The 20,877-nt window shown below is 50.8% G+C and overlaps 1 protein-coding gene across 4 annotated transcripts; it reads right to left on the bottom strand.

Annotated features, from left to right (window-relative positions):
• Nucleotides 1-617: 617 nt before the first annotated feature.
• On the bottom strand, nt 618-10,792 carry CREB3L3 (cAMP responsive element binding protein 3 like 3). 4 transcript variants are annotated; one of them, XM_036314582.1, is made up of 11 exons: nt 10,660-10,783; nt 10,391-10,506; nt 10,037-10,165; nt 9,352-9,652; nt 8,361-8,470; nt 6,204-6,341; nt 5,548-5,654; nt 3,500-3,568; nt 1,904-1,988; nt 1,591-1,687; nt 618-1,389 (listed from the first exon to the last, which is right to left on the bottom strand). In XM_036314582.1, the coding sequence occupies exons 2-11, from the start codon at nt 10,397-10,399 to the stop codon at nt 1,076-1,078; spliced, it is 1,359 nt and encodes a 452-aa protein (XP_036170475.1). In that variant the 5' UTR covers nt 10,400-10,506; nt 10,660-10,783; the 3' UTR covers nt 618-1,075. The 4 variants fall into 4 exon arrangements, with proteins under 4 accessions (XP_036170475.1, XP_036170472.1, XP_036170476.1 ...); XM_036314579.1 differs by lacking the exon at nt 10,391-10,506 and having other exon boundaries at nt 10,660-10,792; XM_036314583.1 differs by lacking the exon at nt 10,391-10,506 and having other exon boundaries at nt 1,591-1,643; nt 10,660-10,792.
• Nucleotides 10,793-20,877: the final 10,085 nt, after the last annotated feature.

Genomic DNA, 20,877 nt, shown 5'->3' with positions numbered 1-20,877 from the left:
GGTCCTGGGCCCTGGGCAGGAATGTGTGGCTCCCCCCGCCCCCAGGACGTCAGCCTGGGCTTCCATGCAGTCCAGACACAGGGCAATCGCTGCTGGCGCTCCTTAAACGTTCAGTTTGTAGTTGTGCGCCTGTCTGCGTGGTTTTTAATATTTGCCCTCACTGCTAGGCTGTGAGCCACGCAAGGAAAGATCCTTTGGTTGCGATTGCAGCCCTGGGACACCTGCGCAAAGGGGCAGGGCTGGGGTGACCCCTAAGAGCTCAGGTGAAACTGGGTTCCACCCCAACCCAACCCAGCGGTAACCTTAGGCCCTCAGTCTCTTCACGGGTGAGACGAGCAGGGTGGGCAGCCCGGCCCCCTCGGAAGGAAGGCGGATGCTCTTGCAGGGCGCCTGGAGGCCGCCAAAGACACCAGGACCTCGCGCTCCGTCGGCTGCCGCTCTCCACGGTGCTGAAGACATGCCTGGCGCCTCGGGCCGCCTCTCCAGCCCTGGGTGCCTGGGATCCCCCCACCTTACTCCCCCATCCCGGGCCCGCCCAGCCCCACCTTCTGGGGGTTGGGGAGCCCCACACTCCAGCTTCTACCCAGTTACACTCCCAGACCAACCGTGTTCTGTCACAATATTTTATTAAGGATCACGGCAGTCAGAGAAGGTGGAGGGTGGCCGTGGCCATCCCAAGTTCAGAGCCCAGCCAGGGCTTAGGGGCCAGGCCCTCTGCAGTCTGTCACTTCCTCCTCCCGGTGTGTGAGGGAGGGGGAGGAGTCCCCAGGCAGCGCAGTTGTTGAGGCATGTTGTGTGTTTGTCTGTCAGGGTCTATGGATCACTGTGTCTGCCTGTCCGATCTGTGCCTGGGTCTGTGTGTATTTCTCAGGCTTTGTGGCCTCAGGGTTGCCCTGGGTCTGAGCATCAGTTTCTGCTCCTGTGTCTGGGTCCCTGGGTATGTAGCTGTGTGTTTGTGCATCTCCATCCTGGCATCTCCACAGGGGCCTCTCTCACCTCCAACCCCCTGCCTCCACTGCAGCGCCCACCACAGTGCCCCTGAGCCGAGGGGCCTGGAGTCACATCCAGGCGGCACTCACAGCTCCTCCCCCACCGCCTCCAGCCCCACCAGACCTGGGCTGAGTGCTGGCTCAGATGAGGCCCAGTCCAGCAGGGTGGCCTGGCTCAGCTCCTCTGCCCAGTTGCCCTGGACCAGGGTCGACTTGTTCAGCTCCTCCGTCGAGTTTTCCAGAGCCAGCATGTCCTGGGATTTCCAGTGTACCCTGGGGCTGCGTGGAGACCCTCCCTGAGGTGCGCCAGCCTCGGCCTGAGGTCCTGGGGCCTCGGAACCTGGCGTGGTGTCGGGGGCCACACGGGAAGCGGCGTCGTTGTGCAAAGTTCTGGAGAAGACTGAGCGAGGGTTGGGGGTTCATGAGGGGTGGGGTGGGGAGACTGGTGCTTCTTCTTTCCTTATCTCCCAGCTTCAGGGAGCAGCTGCATGGGGGGGCTCCTCTCCCCTCCCCCAGAGGCCCAGTAGTGGGACATGAGGAGCCATGGGGATGTCCATGATGCAGCCCAGAGGGGACCCCGAAGGGATTCTGGCCCACCTACCTCGCACCGGTGTGAAGTCTCCGGGGCTCTCGGCTTTGTTGAGGGCAAAAGGGCTGATGGAGGGGAGGACGATGAGGGCAAAAGAGAGCAGCAGGACCTGCCAGAGATGGGGGTGGGGTCACCCCATCCCTCCACCATCCCTACAAGCACACCCATCTTTTGGGCAGGGAAACTGAGGCCCAGAAGACTGGATTATGCTTGAACTGGGGCCAGGGCCATGCTACTCACACCTTTCCCCCTCCCACAGGCCAGTCTGTCAAGGCGGAGGAACCCCTGTATCCTGGGGGCCATCGGAGCAGGGAGTAGGACTCACCGCTATGCAGGTGCCTGCCTGGGCCGACTTGCTGGTGGACTGGACTACAATGGCCTGGAGTTTCTTCAGCTGCTCCAACAGGGACCTTAGTGGAAGGAGCAGCCTTGACTGAGCCCTACAGGCCTTAACCTGGCTCTCTGTCCATTTCTTGGGCTCCCCAGCATGGCTGATGTCTGGATTCTGTCCACCTCTCAAGGCCCCCCTGCTCTTACAAGTCCCAGATTTGCTTTGGTAAATCTCCAAAGGCATCCCACCCACTTCTCTGCAACCCCATCCAGGCCTCCAGGATCGCTCACCTGGACGCCAACCCAATCCTCCTCTCTGGTGCCCCTCAGCTCTACCTCCCTCCTGCCCCCCTGCCTCTCCTGCCCCCACTCAGCAACCGGGGGGCGCTTTCCAAATGTGAAGCAGCTTCTCCCAACCCTCTCAGGGCTCCCACCTCCCTCAAGTCCTCTCTGCAGCTGAAGCCCTACACAACTTGCCCCTGTTCCCTCCCTCACCCTCACTCACTCTGCTCCAGCCACACTGGCCTCCTCACCATGCCTCCAGCATGCTGGCCCCAGGACCTTTGCACAGGCTATTTCCTCTAAGCACACTGTTCCCCCAGGTCTCTTGGCAGCTGGTTTTTTTCTCATCCCATTAGGCCTCATCTCAAATAACACTGTATCTGACCTTCCTATCTGAAATAGCCCCACAGCCCTGGCTGGGTAACAAAGCACCAGACGGTTAGAGCACCGTCCCGATTTTCCAAGGTTGTAGGTTTGATCCCTGGTCAGAGCACATACAAGAATTAACCAAAGGCCCTAGCCAGTTTGGCTCAGTGGATAGAGCATCGGCCTGTGAACTGAAGGGTCCCAGGTTCAATTCCAATCAAGGGCCCGGTTGCGGGGCTCAATCCCCAGTAGGGGGCGTGCAGGAGGAAGCCGAGCAAAGATTCTCATATATATGTTTCTATCTCTCCCTTTCTCTCTGAAATCAATAAAAATATATATTTTAAAAAAGAATCAACCAATGAATGCATAAATAAGCGGAACAACAAATCAATGTTTCTCTCAAATCAATATAAAATAGCCCTTCACCCTACTTTGCTTTTTTCTAAGAACTATCACTATTTGTGTGATCTTTTATATATTTTTGTTTGTCTTGAGTATGTCTCCCACTAGACTGTGAGTTCTTTAAGTGGAGGGACTGTGTCTTTGTTCATTTGTGGTCCCAGTGCCCGGAACTATGTCTGATGCAGAATAGATGCTAAATAAACTGACTAAGTGGATGCACCCCTTAGGTGGAATTGTGTATAGTTCTCCAATACACCATGCTCCTAGCCTCAGGCCATTCATATGCCATTTCCTCTACAGAGAGTAGCTTCCCCCATGAACTCTTATACATCTTTTAAGGCCCCAGATCCAAATCTCTGCTATGCAGCCTGCCTCCTTTCTAGGTGGAATCCTTACCGCCCCCCCCCCGCCACGCCCCTGCCCCCCGGCTCTGCCCTGCCATCACAGAAGTTGCCCCCCTCCCCCACAATGTTCACCTCTCCTGCAAAGGATTTGGGGGCCGATTCCCCCTGTCCTCTGCCCTGGCTGGACCAAGACTCACTGGTTCTGCTTCTCGAGATGCAAGACCTTCCTCTGAAGCTCCTGGTTCTGGGCAGTGCAGGCCGACATCCTGCAGGGACAATGTCACAGTGACATTCAGGGTACGCCTGTCACCAACGGTCCCATCGCCTCTTCCTGTGAGGCTCCACTTCACAGGCAGGGAACCCAAGGCCAAAGAGGGGAGTCACTTATTCCAAGTCACCCTGGCAAGTCCAAGGGCCAGGAGTGAACCCATGTCTGCCAGGTTTCTAGGCCCCATCTCTGCATTGGTGTGGGGCCTTCATTCAAGTCTGAGCCCCCCTGATTGGAATGGAATGCCGAAGTCAGGCAGTGATGCTTCCAGAGGATGAAATAGCAGGGAGTCTGGGTGTCCAAGGAGAACCAAGTGACGCCGCTCACCATCCCTGCGACCTTGAGCCCTCAGCTCTCTGACCGGACCTCAGGCCTCTCATTTGTAAAGTTGGGTTACAGTTACTTAATTCACAGAGGGGCTGGGAGGATGGCATGAAGCACAGTTGAGTAGGGGCTTGGCAGATTGCATTTGAGGAACAAGACAATGGCTATGGTTCCATCTAGGGTTCTGATGGAACACCTTTCCCTCTGCATCCGTCTGTGAACGTGGTCGTGGCCCAGACCACTCAGATGTGGAGGCTAAGTCCTCAGATCACAGCAGGAGGATGTGTCAGTCCTCACATCACAACCAGGGAAGAGAAGAAGCTCCCTCTCTAAAAAGTCCTCTTTCTAAATAGCTCACAAGATAAAGAAGAATCAGAGAACACCTAGGGTCCACATGGCAATGACAGTAGTCCAATCAAATGTGTGAGACGCAGCTAAGGTGGTGCTGAGAGGGAAATTACAGGCTTCACTCAGCTCAATGAGCTAAACAGCAGCATAAAATCCACCACCACCACCCCCCACACACAAAAAGCCAGTCTGCCGAAACCGGTTTGGCTCAGTGGATAGAGCGTCGGCCTGCGGACTGAGGGGTCCCGGGTTCGATTCCGGTCGGGGGCATGTGCCTGGGTTGCGGGCACATCCCCGGTGGGAGATGTGCGGGAGGCAGCTGATTGATGTTTCTCTCTCATCGTTGTTTCTGGCTCTCTATCTCTCTCCCTTCCTCTCTGTAAAAAAATCAATAAAATATATTTAAAAAAAAAAAAAAAAAAAACCAGTCTAAGAAGGACATAACAAAGCTTACAGTAGAGATGAAAGAACAGGAAAAGAAAAATACAATTGGATGGGAGGGAAAGCCAGAAATCCATACTTTGCAAAGAATAAGAAGATACACAAACTTCTAACAAGATTGATCAGAAAGATAAAAAAAGGAAGAGAAGGCACAAATAAACGAATTATTAAGAAGGGCAGAATTATAGCCCGGCCAGTGTTGCTCAGTGGTTGAGCATCGACCCATGAACCAGGAGGTCACAGTTTGATTCCTGGCCAGGGCAACAGGCCCGGATTTCAGACTCAATCCCCAGCAGGGGGGCGTGCAGGAGGCAGCCAATCGATGTTGATGTTTCTCTCTCATTTATGTTTCTCTCTCTCTCCCTCTCCCTCTAAAATCAATAAAAACATTTTAAAATAATAGGAGAGAACTAGAAGCCATTTTATCTTAATAATTTTGAAATCGGCATCTTCACAAAAAAATATAACATCCCAAAACGGACCCAGGAGTAAGTAGGAGACCCATATAGACCTGTAACAGTCCATAAAGTCATCCTTGGCCGTCACAACAGCTCTGGGACCAGTGATCTCAACCAGGGGCGTACACATCCCATATCCCATGTTCTGGCACGGAGCCAGACAAGATGGGTAATACCTCCCTCTCTCTTGGTACCACATATTCTGAGGACAAAGGGACCCTGAAACCCTTGCCCTGAGCCAGCTCTAGGCATATCCCATCCTTGCAACTCACATGAAAAAAGGTCTCTCCTGGAGAGGAAAGACGACTCTAATTTTGCCAGGCCTTAAACCCTGTGACCTCAGGCCCATTGCATCCCTTTCTCTGGGCCTCAGTTTCCCCCGAGTGTGCCCAGGACCCAGCCTTACCGAGTCTCCAGGCCATCAATATATTCCTTCTTCTTTTTACGACTTTCTTGGGCTGACTGTTTGTTCCGGATTTTCCGGCGGATTTTTTTCAGGACTCGCTCCTCATACTGCCAGGTGACATGGGGAACAGGCCGAGTCAGGCTAGAGGGTCTACTCTGCTGTCTGGACCCCACAATTTCACCCATTCTCTTCCCAGGGGAGCCATCCCAGGCCCGGGGACGTGGGGGCAGACTCCTGATGATTTCAAGTCCAGCTTTCCCCCCCTAAATTCTTGCAGAGTCTCCAGGAGAGTCCTGGGTCCTGGAATCTATCCAGCTCCTATTCCCAGTTAGTAACTTGCTACCAAACTCTGTGTATGGTGCAGTTGCGCCACCTTCTGGTCATATCTGAGACCAGTGCTTTTCATGGGGCCAGCTGATGCCAACACTAATGTCTTCCAATTGGAAGGGCAAACTCGGTGTTTGACATGACGTGAAAGGGCTGGGTGAGAACTGTGGCGAGAGAGAGAGGTCCCACTAAGCTGGCTCTGTGGATGACTTTTTACTCCGGTGGTAGACACACCCAACCGTTTTAGTGTGGGAGGCCTATAGGTGAGACTCACGGGCAGCTGGCGGCAGGAAGGGGGAAAGACTCAGCCAAGGGTCTCACCAACTCACCTTGGTGAGGGGCAGCTGGGTGGGCAGTGAGATGCCTTCTTTGGCCAACAGTTTCTTCTCGTCCTCGGTCAGCACTAGTTCCTGGCAGTGCCCAGTCCCAGGTCTCAGCAGGTGGGGGGCTGCCAAGGCATGCTGTTGCTATGGAAAAACCAGGGGAATTGCGTTGGGGGCAGAGAGAGGGACAGCCTTTGGGAAATGAAAGAGGCATCAGATTTGAGCAACAATCAATCCATCTGCTGTAGAGTCCCCACTGGCCGGCACACAGCCCTTTGACCCAGCAACTCCACTTCCAAGAATTGACCTTACAGAGATGCCCTCCCACATATGCAAAAGCAGGGACATACAGGATTTTCATTCACTTAACAAAGACACAAGACAGCTGTTTATAGCCACCTACTACATTCCAGGCACCATTCTGGGCTGTGCACACTCATTGTAACACTGTCTGCAATGGCAAAGCATTGGAAGCAATAAAAATATCCAGCAAATAAGGCACGACCCATTTGCACAATGGAATTTTACACAACCCTGAAAAGAGACGGCTCTCCACGTCATGCTATGGGGCAATCTCCATAATAAACTGTCAACTTAAAAAAAGGGGGGTGGGTGGCAAAACATTGTTGCATGTGGCCCACTACTTTTTATGTTAAATTTTTTTTTTTAAGGTATCTCTTTGGAAAAAAATTGAACCTGTGTGGGGAGCTGGGTGTCTGGGCAACTGAGGTGAGAAGGTAGGTCTCCCAATCTACGCATTTGTTCCATTGGAACTTGGACTGTGTGAATGCATTTCCCTATTCAGAATAGTTTCAATTAAATTTAAATTATTCAAGATAAACATTAAAAATGAAAGAATCTTGTCATCAGAATGTCTAAGTCTTAGCAATGTCACATTTCTAAGGAGTGGGAGACTCAGGCATAAAGGTGGAGCTCGGGGGCAGTCTGTCATTCTTTGGATCAAACTCCACTACCTAGAACTCCAGTTCATTGATTAGTCCAACCATTTTCTCTCCAGGGTCCAAGCCTCAGTGTGCTCATCAGTGAAATGGGGATAAGATCTCCCACATCTTAAGGTTGTTGACATGAAGAACAATGATACTGAACTTCATGCATTTACCAAACCCAGTTAGCATTTCCAACACAATCATTCTCCTTTCTTATCCTTCAAGGCCGCTAGGGTTCCACCTCCTCTAGGATGCCCTCCAGGACCTGCAGTGACCCTCCAGCCTCTCTCCCTTGTTGGTACACTTTCATGAGATCCCCAGAGGCTGAGCACACGGCTGGTGCTCACCCCACATCTTTCAAGTTGGGAGGGGCATTTTGGTCTAGCCTAGAGCTTGTCAGGATGACTTTTGGTATCAGACAAACTGGAGTTCAAATCCTCCTGGGCTACTTGTTTGTTGTGGCACTTGGATTTAAGCTCTCTGGGCCCTGACTTTCTCTGGGTCTTGAGGAATGAGGGCCCTAATTGGGTTGTTAGACCTGGTTTAGAGGTACTTGAAGCCCTCAGCCAGCATGCAATGGGCCCAACAGGCCCAACAGGCCAGCCCAGGGACAGAGCCTGCAGCAGCTGGGTGGCTAAAGGCAAATGAACTTCTCTATGCCCATTTCTTTAGATGTAAAATTAAGATACTATGAGTCCCTGCCTGGCCAGGGTAGGTCAGTGGTTGAGCGTCAACCTATAAACCAGGAGGTCACCGTTTGATTCCTGCTCAGAGCACAGGCCTGGGTTTCAGGCTCGATCCCCAGGAGGGGGCATGCAGGAGGCAGCCGATAGATGATTCTCATCTCTTTCTCCCGCTCTCTTCCTCTCTGAAATCAATAAAAACGATTTTTAAAAATATATAATATGATCCCCAATCTTCAGGGCTATTGTGAATTAAAACATCATACATTTAAAGCATGTCGAAGAGTGCCTGGCCTGCAGTAGGTGCTCAGTAAGTTTTAGATTTTTATTTATTTTTATTTTTTTACTACCACTATAGTAGAAAATGTCCCAGCTCAGGAGATAGAGAACTCAGGACCGGAACCCACAGACTTGCTTTGGATGTGACCCTGTGACTCAGTTTTTCAGTCTCTGAAATGGGGATGTTGGGGCTCCGTGCACCCCAGCGGCCCTCCCAGCTCTGATGCTTGGGAGCTGGGGGTAGAGCTGCTCACCAGGTCGCCACTGCCGGAGAGGAGGAGGTCTTTCACCGTGAGGTTGCAGCTTGGGGGCGACACTGCCAGCTCAGCCTGCTCCTCGGGATAGAGGCCCGGGTTCCACATTTCTAACCAGGGCAGACGGGGACAAAGGCAGAGAGAGTGTCAGGTGGGGGGCTCTGACCTCCCAGCTTCTACCTGCCTCCTCCACCAAGGCTTCCAGGATTGGCTGCAATGTGCTAAGGATTTTTGGTACAACTTGGGGCCCCGAGGCCTGGGGTGAAGGGGACAGACCCGGCTGGTGCCTCAGTCTCCCCTCTCTGGAAGGTAGAAACCCAAATCCATCAGGACATAGTCGAGGGACCCTCTCAGGACCTGGGGGTAGAGCCAATCAGGAGAGAGAGGCTCTTATCGCCCAGGATTCTCAACCAGATTTGCAGCCAGCCAGGCCTTATCTGCCTTTGGGGCAGGGACCAGGTCTGACTCACCTCTGGCTCCCTCCCACCTGGGCCCGGCCCACTGTAAGTGAGCTGCTCTCCAGAGCACAAACCTTAGAGTCTCATTCTCACGGAGTGAAACGTGTGCCCTTGGGTAAGTAACTAAACCTCTCTGAGCCTCAATTTCTTCAGCTCTCCAAGGGGACTCACAAGAGCTCCCACTCCATTGCAAGGCTCAGAGGACAAAGGATGCCCTGCTGGGGTGTCTTCTGCATAAGGCCTCCCCCCAAGAGGAGGCCTTCGCCACTGGGATCCATGACCTCTCTCACTGTCACGGAGCATCTACTATGACCCAGGCCTGGGAGGTACAAAGACGAGGTTGGCAGCATGACACCTGGTGCCACGGCCAGCCTGTCGTGGGTGCATCCCAGCTCTGTGACTTTGACTTGTTGCTTAACCTCATGGGAACTCAGTTTCACCATCTGGAAAATGGGCCCACGAGAGCATCCATCTCAAAAGGGTGGGTATGTGTGTAATGAGGTAAGGGCAGTGAGAAAAGACACAGAACTCACCCAGGTCTATAGCCACGGAGGCCTCGAGCACTTGGGCCGCCGGCCCAAGAGGCCTGTTGGGGCTGTGGGGGACAGGAAGGTAGGAGGGGCAGAGCCCCTTGCCAGACTCCGAGAAATGGCCGCCGCCCGGGGCGGTGGCGGGCACATTGTGTGGAGGGGTGTCCTGGGGGTCGGAGGGCAGATCTTCAGAGATGCCGCTGTCACTGTCCGCAGGAGACCAGAGAGGAGAGCTTGGCACCGAGTCTCCAGAACCCAAGATACAGTTGAGAAATTCCTCAGAGTCCGGGGCTGGCAGGACCTGCTGGGAGGAGGGGCGGGAGTGAGGAGGTCTGTGCTTTGCTCTGGATTGCTGTGTGACTGTGGGCAAGCCCCTGACCCTCTCTGGGCCTCCCTTGTCCTTTCGACCAGAATGAAGGCTTGTGGGGCTCAAACACAATCATGTACCGTGAGAACACCATCCAGCCTGGTCAAGGCACGAGCCCTGAGTTTGAGTTTGGACCCAAACGGCTGTGTGACCCAGACAAGTGACTGGACCTCGGATTCATCACTTCTCAGGTGCCGATGCTGCCCGCCCCCTGGGGCAGCTGAGAGGTTCAGTGCAACAGTGTGCTTTGCTGGAATCACACACCATGAGCCGGAAACGCTACCGAGCCGAAGGAAGTTCTGTCTGCAGTGGGGGCCTCACCTGGTCTCCAGCGTGGCCCCAGTCCTCGCCCAGATCTTCATGTCTCAGGATTCCATCCTGTCGATCAAACAGGAGGTCCAGGAGCTCCAGGCTGTCGATAGGGCCCACCAGGCAGGTGGAGGAAGCCATCTGGGGAAGGACAGACAGGCATGAGGGTCACACAGCCCCTCCCCTCCCCATCTCCCATCTGCATACCACCGGGCCTGCCCAGCTGAAGTTCAATCTCCACTCAATCCCTAGGCTGGCTTCCACCTCCAAATCAGTGCTGAGGGGCTGACCCAGAGTTGGGGGGCGGGGGGCGGGGGGCGGGGGTGAGAGCCAGTTTCTTTAGAAAGTGCTAGCAGATATACCCACGGGGATCATCAGCCTGGTCAGTCCCTGGAGGCGGGTAGAATCGGCCCTCTCATTCCCCGCCTGCCCATGTCGCCCCTCCTGGGAGGTGGGGGTCTGGGAGAAATCAGGGAGCAGGCCTGGAACAGAGGCATGGTCTTGGTCACTGCGTTCTCTCTCTGGGCCTGTCTCCCATCTGTGCCATGTGTGGGGGTTCCTTCCAACGCGGGGAGCTTGGGGAGCGTTTCCTGGCAGAGGCCTTCCCTCCACCTTCGGACCCAGGCAGGGCTCACCTTTCCAGCAGGTAAATCTCCATTCATGAGCCCGGCCAGCTCTGCCTCCAGCTACTTTCCGTGGCTCTGATCCGTAGAAGCTCACCCCGAGTCTTGTTCCTGTCTGTGGCTCTGTCTCCCCACCCCCCAAAGATGCTGAAATAGTCCTGGGGTGCTCCCAGCCCACCCCCGGCTGCTGATTGGGGGACAGGCAAGATGGACAGGGTAAAGGGCCAGTGACACCAGGGCAGGCTGGGGGGAGGGGAGAGAAGACCCGTTATCTCGATGTTTTGTGCTTTTCCTGCAGGCAAGGGGCAAAGGCCGAAGTCTGGGGTGCCTCTGCTCTGCCATGACCTCTTCCCTACTTTGGGGGACTGTTTCTTATCAGCGTCCTAGACGTCGGGATAAAGGAGAGTCCAGGGCTCCTGGCCGGTCCAGTCCGCTCCTGGGACAGAACCCAACAGGAGGACCACCCCGACCTTTGCCGTTGCCGAAGCCGTTCTCTCCGCAGGCGCGCCCTTCCCTCATCACAGCTGGCAACCTCCTCCCACCCTCCAGGCCCTCCAGGGCTGAACCCTGTAACCAATTCCGTCTAGGATCTTCTCTAGTTAATTTATTCAACAACTATTTACTGAGCCAAACTTTCTTTTTTTTTTTTTTTTAACGGAGCCTAACTTGTTTCCACCTCAGGGCCTTTGCATGTGCAGTTCCCTCTATCTGGAACTCCCCTCTCCTCCACCCCTGACTCGGTCACTGGGCCCATTTATTCGTGAGTGTTTGATATTTGTGAATCAGCCCATCTCTGACCCCAGCAGAGAGAAGACCCCTCCCCATGTATCTTTATCAGATCCTTGTTTTCACTGAACTCATTATTTAAAATGTTCTTGTGTACTAACTTGCTTGGTGTCTTCCCTCAGTTCTCCCCTGCCCACTGCACCCAGAATGGAAGGGCGGGGCTCGAATAGAGTCACTGCTGGGTCCTCAGTGTCCAGGAAATGCCTGGCATACAGTAGGTGCTCAATCAACTCTTCCTCATTGAGCACCTCCTATGTGCCAACCACCAGTTAGGCCCTCGGGGTGAGGCAGTGAACGAGCTAGACCATAAACGAATAAATAAACCAGTAAACAGATAACTGGGTTAAGTACTACTGAGAAGCTAAGCGAAACCATGGTAAAGGTCCCCTGAGGACTAGAAAAAGCCCCTTTTAGAAGGTGACATTTAAGTACAGCCCTGAATGATGAGACAGAGAAGCCATGGGAGGTCTAGGGGGAAAAATAGCATAAAACAATAGCATAAGCAGAGGCCCTGGGAGGGCTGTGCTGGCCAGTGGAGGAAGGTGAGGGGCTGGGGTGCCTGCAGCAGCGTGAGGAAGAGGGAGAGAGGGAGGCGGTAAGGACAGGGAGGGCACAGGAGCAGGGCTCTTCGGGCTGGGGCCGGCGTTTGGATTATACTAAACATAGCAAGAAGCTGTTGATGCCTGGCCGGTGTGGCTCAGTTGGCTTAGCTTCGTCCCATGCACCAAGAGGTTGCTGGTTCGATTCCCAGTCAGGGCACATACCCAGGTGGTGGGCTGGGTCCCTGGTAGGAGGCATTCAGGAGGCAGCCAATTGATGAATCTTATCGGTGTTTTCTCTCTCTCTCTCTCTCTCTCTCTCTCTCTCTCTCTCTCTCTACCTCTCTCTATAAAATCAATAAAAAAAATTTTTTTAAAGGCAGAGATTCTTAAAAAAATAAATAAAAGGAAGCTGTTGAGAACTTAGTGAATACAAGGCTATATCAAGACTTCTGTATGCCTGGCATGATGCTAAGAGCTAGGTTTACAGCGGTAGCTAAAAAACCCTCCTTGCTCCCAAGAAATTTACATCCTGGTGTATATTTCTCAATGCATCGGTCATTATTTATTCATGCAACAAAAATTTAATGAGGACCTACTATGTGCCACACATGATGTGTTTCTTGTACCCAACAATGAGTTACATTGCAGCAGTTGCCCCCCCCCCCCCCCGCCCGGGGAAGGGGCACTGAGCAATGTCTGGGGACATCTATGGTTGTCATAATATTCCTGGCATCGAGTAGGCAGGGGCCAGGGATGCTGCTTGGCACCCCACAGTGTCCATGACAGCCCCACAGAGAGTGACAGGACCCCAATGTCTGCAGTGCCCGGGGGAGACCCTGCGTTACAGTAACTGTCCCCTCTGGATGCCGGTATCGTTACCTCGTCCTTGGCTCCCGGATCTCGCCTATTTCCTTTGCAATCCCTCTGCGGTGGATCTTTAAGGGGTTTGTTTGGTTTGGCTTGTCTCTGGCGATCCAGTCATAATATTTACTCAGCTTTCGCTGTGGCGGCACCGCGCCAGGCCCGTCCTGGCAGGTGTACCAAGTAGGTGAAATCTGACTTCTGGACTTCTCTCTGCCTCCCCCTCACCCCATTGCTGACTCTGAGGAGTCCAGGTTCCCTTGAAATAGGATGCCTCCTCCTCCTCTTGTGAAAACCTGCCAGAAATAAAGGAGGTGGCATTTCTCATTTATATCTTCATGGAGGCTAAGACCCTCCTCCTCCTCCCCAGGATATTTGTATTCTTTACATTTTTATAATTATAGACTTCAGAAGGCTTTCCTAAACCCCAATGAAGAAATGTCTGAACAAGTAGGATAGGAATAAACATTTGAGGGAGAGCAGGACTTTTCGATGCCCCGACATCATATTATCCCACTGACTAAACACAACCACCTACTTCAAATGTCCATCATAGATCCCACCAATATGTTTATGTGTGAAACACAACCCCAAAGGAATGCTGTGGCCAAACCAGATGAGGGAAGACTGCGCCAATAAACAGCTGTGCAGACCTTATCAGAGCCTTTACACTCTTGGAGGGAACAGAGTTTGTAGCATTTCCCAAACATGCTTGTATAGGTGTGTTTTGTTTTTCATTTTTACTTGATTTATTCTGAACCATTTCTGACATATGAAAACGCTGAGAGATAAGCACTAGAATGACTAAAATAAAAAGATAGACAACATCAGATGTTGTCGGAAGCTACGGAGCAATTAGAACTCTCACCCACTGTTGGTGGGAATCAAAATGGCCCAATCGCTTTGGTAAACTGGAAAACTGGGCACTCTCTTACGAAGTTAAACATTTATTCACCATATGACTTAGCAAGTTCACTCCTGGGTATTTACCCAAGAGAAATGCAAGTGTATGTTCACAAAAAGACGTGAATGTTCACGACAACTCTACTCATAATTGTCCCCAACTGGAAAGAACTCAAATATCCAACAACAGAATGGATAAGCAAACTGGTATATCCATACCTCACAATACTGCTCAGCCAACACTCATCAAATTGAACACACCTAAGACGTGCATTATTATTGTAAATTAATCCTACTTCAATAAAAAGTATACAAAATATATATAGTAAACAACCATGCACATAAAACATTTAGGAACAACCAAAAAATTACAAACAACCAAAATATCCATTTAAAAAAATTCATCGAGGGCATTGATTAATAGAGCCTGATGCATTCGCCTAATGGAATATTATATAACTGTGAAAATGAATAAGGATTATTTGTACATACTGATAGGGGACAATATTATAAACACTGCACCATATATTTTCTTTATTGTGGTATGCATTCAACACATTTGTTTATTATCATTACTTTTTTAGTCCTTACCCAAGGATATTTTTTCCATTTATTTTTCTTTGAGAGAGTGGGAGGAAAGGGGGGGAGAGAGAGAGAGAGAGAGAGAGAGAGAGAGAGAGAGAGAGAGAGACATCAACTGGTTGCCTCCCACACATGCCCTGACCTAGGCTGGGGGATCAAACCCGCAACCGAGGTACGTGCTCTTGACTGGGAATAGAACCTTGAGACCCTTCGGTCCACAGGCCAATGCCCTAACCACTGAGCAAAGCTAGCCAGGGCTCAACACACATTTATTGTCTATTCTGTGTTAAGCAACAAAAATGCCTGTTGCTCCTTCCCTTCATCTATATTAGTTCAGGAGCTTAGCTAGTCAGAGAGAGGAAGAGGTGTGGGGTGAAGAGCTAAAAAGTCTCCAGCTAGGTCCTGGCCAGTATGGCTCAGTTGGTTAGTGTCGTCCCGTGCACCTAAAAACGTTGCTGGGCCCTAATCGTTTTGGCTCAATGGATAGAGCGTCAGCCTGCAGACTCAAGGGTCCCAGGTTCGATTCCGGTCAAGGGCATGTACCTTGGTTGCAGGTACATCCCCAGTAGGGGGTGTGCAGGAGGCAGCTGATCGATGTTTCTCTCTCATCGATGTTTCTAACTCTCTATCCCTCTCCCTTCCTCTCTGTAAAAAATCAATGAAATATATTAAAATAAAAACAAAAATCAACATTCTCCCCTAAAAAAAACAAAAATGTGTTGCTGGTTAAATTCCCCATCAGGGCATATGCCCAGCTTGTGGGCACGATCCCCAGTAGAGTGCATGAAGAGGGCAGCCGATTGATTTTCTCTCCCTCTCTCTCTAAAATCAATAAAGACATATTTAAAAATAAATAAATAAAGTCTCCAGCTAGGATTCATCTGTAAAATAGGGACAATCATCATGGCAAGATCTACTGTGTGCAGTCTCCCCAGTGCCTGGCACCATGCCTGCCGCACAATAGCTGCCCCCTCAATACTTAGAGAAGGCACAACTGAACGTCTATAAATATAACTGCTGCGTTTAGTGTATAACTGACAAACTACAGCCTGTAAGCCAATTCTGACTCTCTGCTTGTTTTTGTAAATAAAGCTTTATTGGCACACAACCACACCCATTTGCTTATGGAATGTCTGTGGCTGCTTGGTATACAATGGCAGAGTTGAGCAGTTGCAACAGAGACCCTGTTGCCTGCAAAGCTGAAAATATTTAGTATCTGGTCCTTTTCAGAAAAAGTTGGAACTTGCTATTATTAGAAACTAGAGGACTGATGCATGAAATTTGTGCAAGGGGTTCGGCCCCCCGCCCGACGTGGCTTCGTCTGGAAGGTCGTCCGGAAGGTGGTCCGGAAGGACGTCTGGTCTAATTAGCATATTATGCTTTTATTAATATAGATAGCAAGGTTTAGCAGATTAGACCTGCTCTGCCCAATAAGGAGCCACAGGCCACTATGGCTATTGAACACTTGAAGTATAAAGAATGTGATCGAGTTATTTCATTTTTGTTCATTTAAAATTTAAAACCAATACTCAAGTCACTTACTGGACAAATTTTGAGTGCACATGAAACAACCCGGGTTTGTGAATCTACGCTTTTTACTATAAACTTTCTGAACTCCATAAGTACACATCAAGGATTTCTGATAAAGATTTAGTGACCAAATTGATAAACACATTGGATGTACAAGATTAGTATGAAGAAAAAGTGAAGTACCATATTCATAATTTTGATATTGACCACATGTTGAAATGAAAATAGCTTGGATTTATTAATTATTTAGATTAACAAAATATATTCAGATGAAAGTTATTTTTACTTTGTGCTTTTTAAAAATGTAGCTGCTAGAAAATTTAAAGTAATACATGACATTTCTCTCAGACAGTGCTGAGTTAGAACAGGGCCTGGGTTCAAATCCTGACTCTGCCACTTGTCACTCTGTGACTGTTTCTCCCTGCCAGTTTCCTTAGCTGCAAAATAGGGGATAAAGGACCTGCTCCACGGGGTTGCTGGGAGGATTCAATGAACTAAACATGCGAAATGCTTGGAAGGCCCCCCCGCAGAGTCAGGTCTGAAAACCTGGCCGGCATCGTGGTTGTTGCTATTATTACTGGTGTGAGTCTCTATGAGAAATATGTTGCACTCCAGTCCTGAGACGCTTGGCAGATGCCCACCTGCCTGTCACAGTTGGGTGGCCTCAGCCCTTTGGCCATAGCACAAGCCTGGCTCTAACGACAGGCCCCGTTCCGCACAGGAGGGCAGAGGGGCTAATAAGGGGTTATGACTCACTGTGGCCATGAGTCAGCCACAGCTGAGACAACGCCCAGGTCCTCTGCTCCAGACTGGGGCTTGCCTCTTGTCACCATGTCACCTCCCCTTTCTTTTGGCTTCTCTCTACGCTTCTCTTTAAGGTCGGTTTTGCAGGGAAGAAGCGAGGGGTTCTGGGAGCAGCAGCTCCTTGACCAGCTCCTCCCCCGCCCTCTTCCTCCTCCTCCCCTCTGGGTCCCTCCCTGGGGATATGGCCTTGCCAGGGAGTGAGTAAAACCCTTGTGACACGGGTGTGGCAGGGGCAGGCCAGGGGCTGGGGGAGAGGGGAAACTCTGATCTGCCTCTTGGGCAATGCTGATTAGCACCTAATACTGGAGACTGCCCAGTTCTTCTCTCCTCTTACATCATCCTCTGAGGCATTTCCAGAAAGTTCCGGGCTCCTGGGAGTGTGCGAAGACAGGGTGTGAATCAGGGTCTCCAAACACCATGGAGGAAAACGTGGTGGGGAATGGGCTCCCTCTGCCCTTCCTAAAGAATGAAGGATGTTATGTCCAATCATTCACTCATTCATTCCTGCGACCACCATTTATTGAGCACCTACTGTGTGCCAGTGCTGGGGACACAGCAAGGAACGTAAACATTCCCCACTCCCTAGCCCAGTGGAGCTTATTGGGGGAGACAGATGCTAAATAATCTCATTTGTGCATAAGCAAGAAAATAAGTAATATTAAGGGACCATGTATAGCAATAAAGCAGGGCCCAGCCAGTGTGGTTCAGTGGTTGAGCACTGACCCATGAACCAAGAAGTCAGCAGTTTGATTCCAGTCAGGCACATGCCTGGGTTTAGAGCTCGATCCCCAGTGGGGGCCGTGCAGGAGGCAGCCGATTGATGATTCTCTCTCATCATTGAGGTTTCTCTCTCCCTCTTCCTTCCTCTCTGAAATCAATAAAAATATACATTAAAAAAAAAAAACATATTATAAAAAAGAAACCAGGAAAGAGAGGTGGAGAGTGTGGGGGTGACTTGTAATTTTATATAAGGTGGTCAGGTGGGAATGCGGAAAGTGTTGAGAGCTAAAGGCCCTGAGGTAGGAGGAACAGCAAGGAGGTGCACGGGGTTGGAGCAGAATGAGCAAAGGGGAAGCAAGGGAGGGGACTGAGGGCTTTGTTCCCCTCGGGTAAAAAGGCTGATGGTCAGTCCTGTGACGGCTCTAGAAGTTTCTAGAAGGGGCTGGGTGGGACATGTGTGTCGACAGGGTTAAAGGCCTGGGTATCAGGATACTGTTGTGTTTTGTGTGTTTTTTTAAATCCTCACCCAAGGATATTTTTCCATTGAGTTTTAGAGAGAGTGGAAGAGAGAGGGAAAGAGAGAGAAACATCAATGTGAGAAAAACACATCAATTGGTTGCCTCCTGCACGCGCCCTGACCAGGGCTCAGGCTGGGGAGGAGCCTGCAACTGAGGTACATGCGCTTGACAGGAATCGAACCCGGGATCCTTAGGTCCGCAGGCCGAGGCTCAATCCACTGAGCCAAACCGGCTGGGGCAGGATACTGTTCTTTAAGCCTGCTGTTCAGGGCTCACTCTTTTTTTAATTTCTTTATTGGTTAAGGTATTACAAATGTGTCCTCATCCCCCCATTAACCCCCACCCTCCCCCCTCTTTTTTAAAAATATATTTTATTGATTTTCTTACAGAGAGGAAAGAAGAGGGATAGTTAGAAACATCGATGAGAGAGAAACATCGATCAGCTGCCTCCTGCACACCTCCTACTGGGGATGTGCCCACAACCCAGGTACATGCCCTTGCCCGGAATCGAACCTGGGACCTTTCAGTCCGCAGGCCGACGCTCTATCCACTGAGCCAAACCGGTCAGGAGTCAGGGCTCACTCTTAGCTTCACACAGGAAGGTGGTCCCCCAGCTTCAGGAGAAGGAGTGGTCCCTGGGGCAGTGCCCCATGAAGGCCTTGAGCCTGGACCAGCAAACAAGGCCAGCCCCCCCCCTTCCCCCGCATCTCCCACCCCCACCCCGCATCTCCCACCCCAACCCTCCCTCCATGTCTAGCCACCATCTCATCCTGGTGATTGCTTTATGGCTGGTGGGTCCAAGGTCGAAGCGGACCTCTCACCAGCCAAAGGAGGGCTCTGCTGGCTTCAGGTGTGGTCCTCTCAGCTTCCTTCCGGTTGTGGGGGAGGAGACAGAGAGGGTGTCTCCTCCTGTTCCAACCTGGGGCCCTGGGAAGGTGCCCAGGGGGCGGGATGGGAGGCATCTCTGGGCCTCCAGGCACTGAGTGCTTCCCGGCTGCTGAAACAAAGTGACACCGACCGAGTGGCTGAAACAACAGAAATGTTTTATCTCCCAGTTCTGGAGGTTGGAAGTCCAAGATCAAGGTGTGGGCAGGGCTGGTTCCTCCTGATACCTCTCTCCTTGCTTGTACATGCTGTCTTCTCCCCGTGTCTCTGTGTTCAAATGTCCTCTTCTTATATAAGGACACCAGTCACATGGGTCAGGGCTCACCTTATTGACCTCATTTTAACTGATCACATCTGTTAAGGAGTTATTTCCAAATACTGTCATATTCTGTGGTCCTGGGGGTTAGGATTTCAACATATGAGTTTGGGGTGGGGTGGGGTGGAGTGGGGAGAAGACACAAGTCAACCCACAACACCTTTCCAAAGCTGTTACAAAACCCAACCCTGGTGGTGTTGGCTTAGTGGTCACCTCCCTAGGAAGTGGCCCTTATCACCCCAGCCAAAGTCACCCCAGCCCCAGTCACTCTTGCATACACCTTCTAGGGGCTCTGTTTACATACCTATGTTATCTGTTTATACGAAGGAGCAGGAACCGGTCTGTTTTGGTCACTGATGTGTGTGTCCCCCCCACCAGCCCTGAGAAGGATCGCACACCAGCCAAGTGGCTTCAATAGACCTGTGGAATGAACCCCACACTCAACGTGCTCAGATCTCAAGAGAAATGGGCCCGCTCGAGGCCAAGTTCAAATGTCACCCTTGTCTCAAATCAGTTCATAAATTTCCTATCTTGCGCAGAATTACTTTCTGGACTGGGTGCCAAGAAACCAACATCCTGTCTCCAGCTCAGCCACACACTGGCTGTGACACCACGGAGTCACCTCTCCCCTCTGAGCCTCCGTTTTCCTGTCTGTAAAATGTGACCATTGATCTAAAGGTTATAAGAAGGTCGAACATGGGATTAATATTTAATCCCAGGGAAAATCTGATCAGGATGGTGTTCAACTGAGTCATGGGCCAGGCTGTGTACATGTGTGGAGAGGCCCTCCGCCCCAGGTGAGCGAGGCTGGCCCGGCTGAGCTAAGGAAGCACCCAGCCTTGGTTCTTCTCCCTGAGGTTTCTCAGCCGGAATGTCCATCAGGCCCCAGCAGAAGGCCTCTAATCTCCGCCAGAATCTCCGGGTTAGAGAATGCAAGAGAGGTCACCCGCCTAGAACAGGACAACCCTCGGCAGAACTTGATAACATTTATTTTCACATTGCATGTCTTTTTACAGCTCCCTTCTATTTGGGGTCTCTGATACTGGTCTCAATTTACCATTATAAAGTGGTTTTCTAAAATAAATGTATCAAAGAAATAAAGCGAAGTTGATGATAAAGCTGAAGATTGGACCAACCTTTTTCTTCAACAAATTTATCTTTAAAGGAAACATTATAACTCTAGGGTAAACTAAAAGAACAGCACCAGGTACCTAAAACAGGGGCAAGGGAAAAGAAACAATGTTATTAGGCCTAGCCGGTTTGGCTCAGTGGATAGAGCATCGGCCTGCGGACTCAAAGGTGCCGGCTTTGATTCTGGTCAAGGGCATGTACCTTGGTTGCGGGCACATCCCCAGTAGGGGGTGTGCAAGAGGCAGCTGATCAATGTTTCTCTCTCATTGATGTTTCTAACTCTCTATCCCTCTCTCTTCCTCTCTGTAAAAAAAAAAAATCAATAAAATAAATTAAAAAAAGAAAAGAAAATTGAATTTGAGCAATTTCACTTCCTTTATTCTGTCTGATCACTTGAAGAATCCATCTGTACTGTATTTAAAACTTTAAACAGTGAGCCAAACTGTAAATTATATCATTTTATTTGGTAAGCTCAAATCTTAATTCAAACCCAAAAATATCTTTCCTGAATTTGAGCCACATCTTTTATTTTTAAATGTTTTATTAATTTTAGAAAAGGGGGGGAGGGGGAAAACATCAATGTGAGAGAGAAACATCTATGGACTGTCCCTTGCATGCACTCTGACCAGGAACCGAACCCAAAACCTGGGCA

The sequence above is a fragment of the Myotis myotis genome, unplaced genomic scaffold, assembly GCF_014108235.1.
Source record: "Myotis myotis isolate mMyoMyo1 unplaced genomic scaffold, mMyoMyo1.p scaffold_m19_p_6, whole genome shotgun sequence".
Classification (NCBI taxonomy): domain Eukaryota; kingdom Metazoa; phylum Chordata; class Mammalia; order Chiroptera; family Vespertilionidae; genus Myotis; species Myotis myotis.
Note: the sequence above shows the minus strand (reverse complement) of the source record. Positions and strands in the feature narration are given on the sequence as shown.

What these genes read in the sequence shown, in the direction of transcription:
- CREB3L3 (XM_036314579.1), bottom strand. Translation starts at nt 10,686, where the DNA reads ATGAATGGAGATTTACCTGCTGGAAAG. An exon ending in GAGATTTACCTGCTGGAAAG is followed by an intron (nt 10,166 to 10,659) that starts GTGAGCCCTGCC and finishes GTCCTTCCCCAG; the next exon opens with ATGGCTTCCTCCACCTGCCT. An exon ending in GGGGCCACGCTGGAGACCAG is followed by an intron (nt 9,653 to 10,036) that starts GTGAGGCCCCCA and finishes CCCTCCTCCCAG; the next exon opens with CAGGTCCTGCCAGCCCCGGA.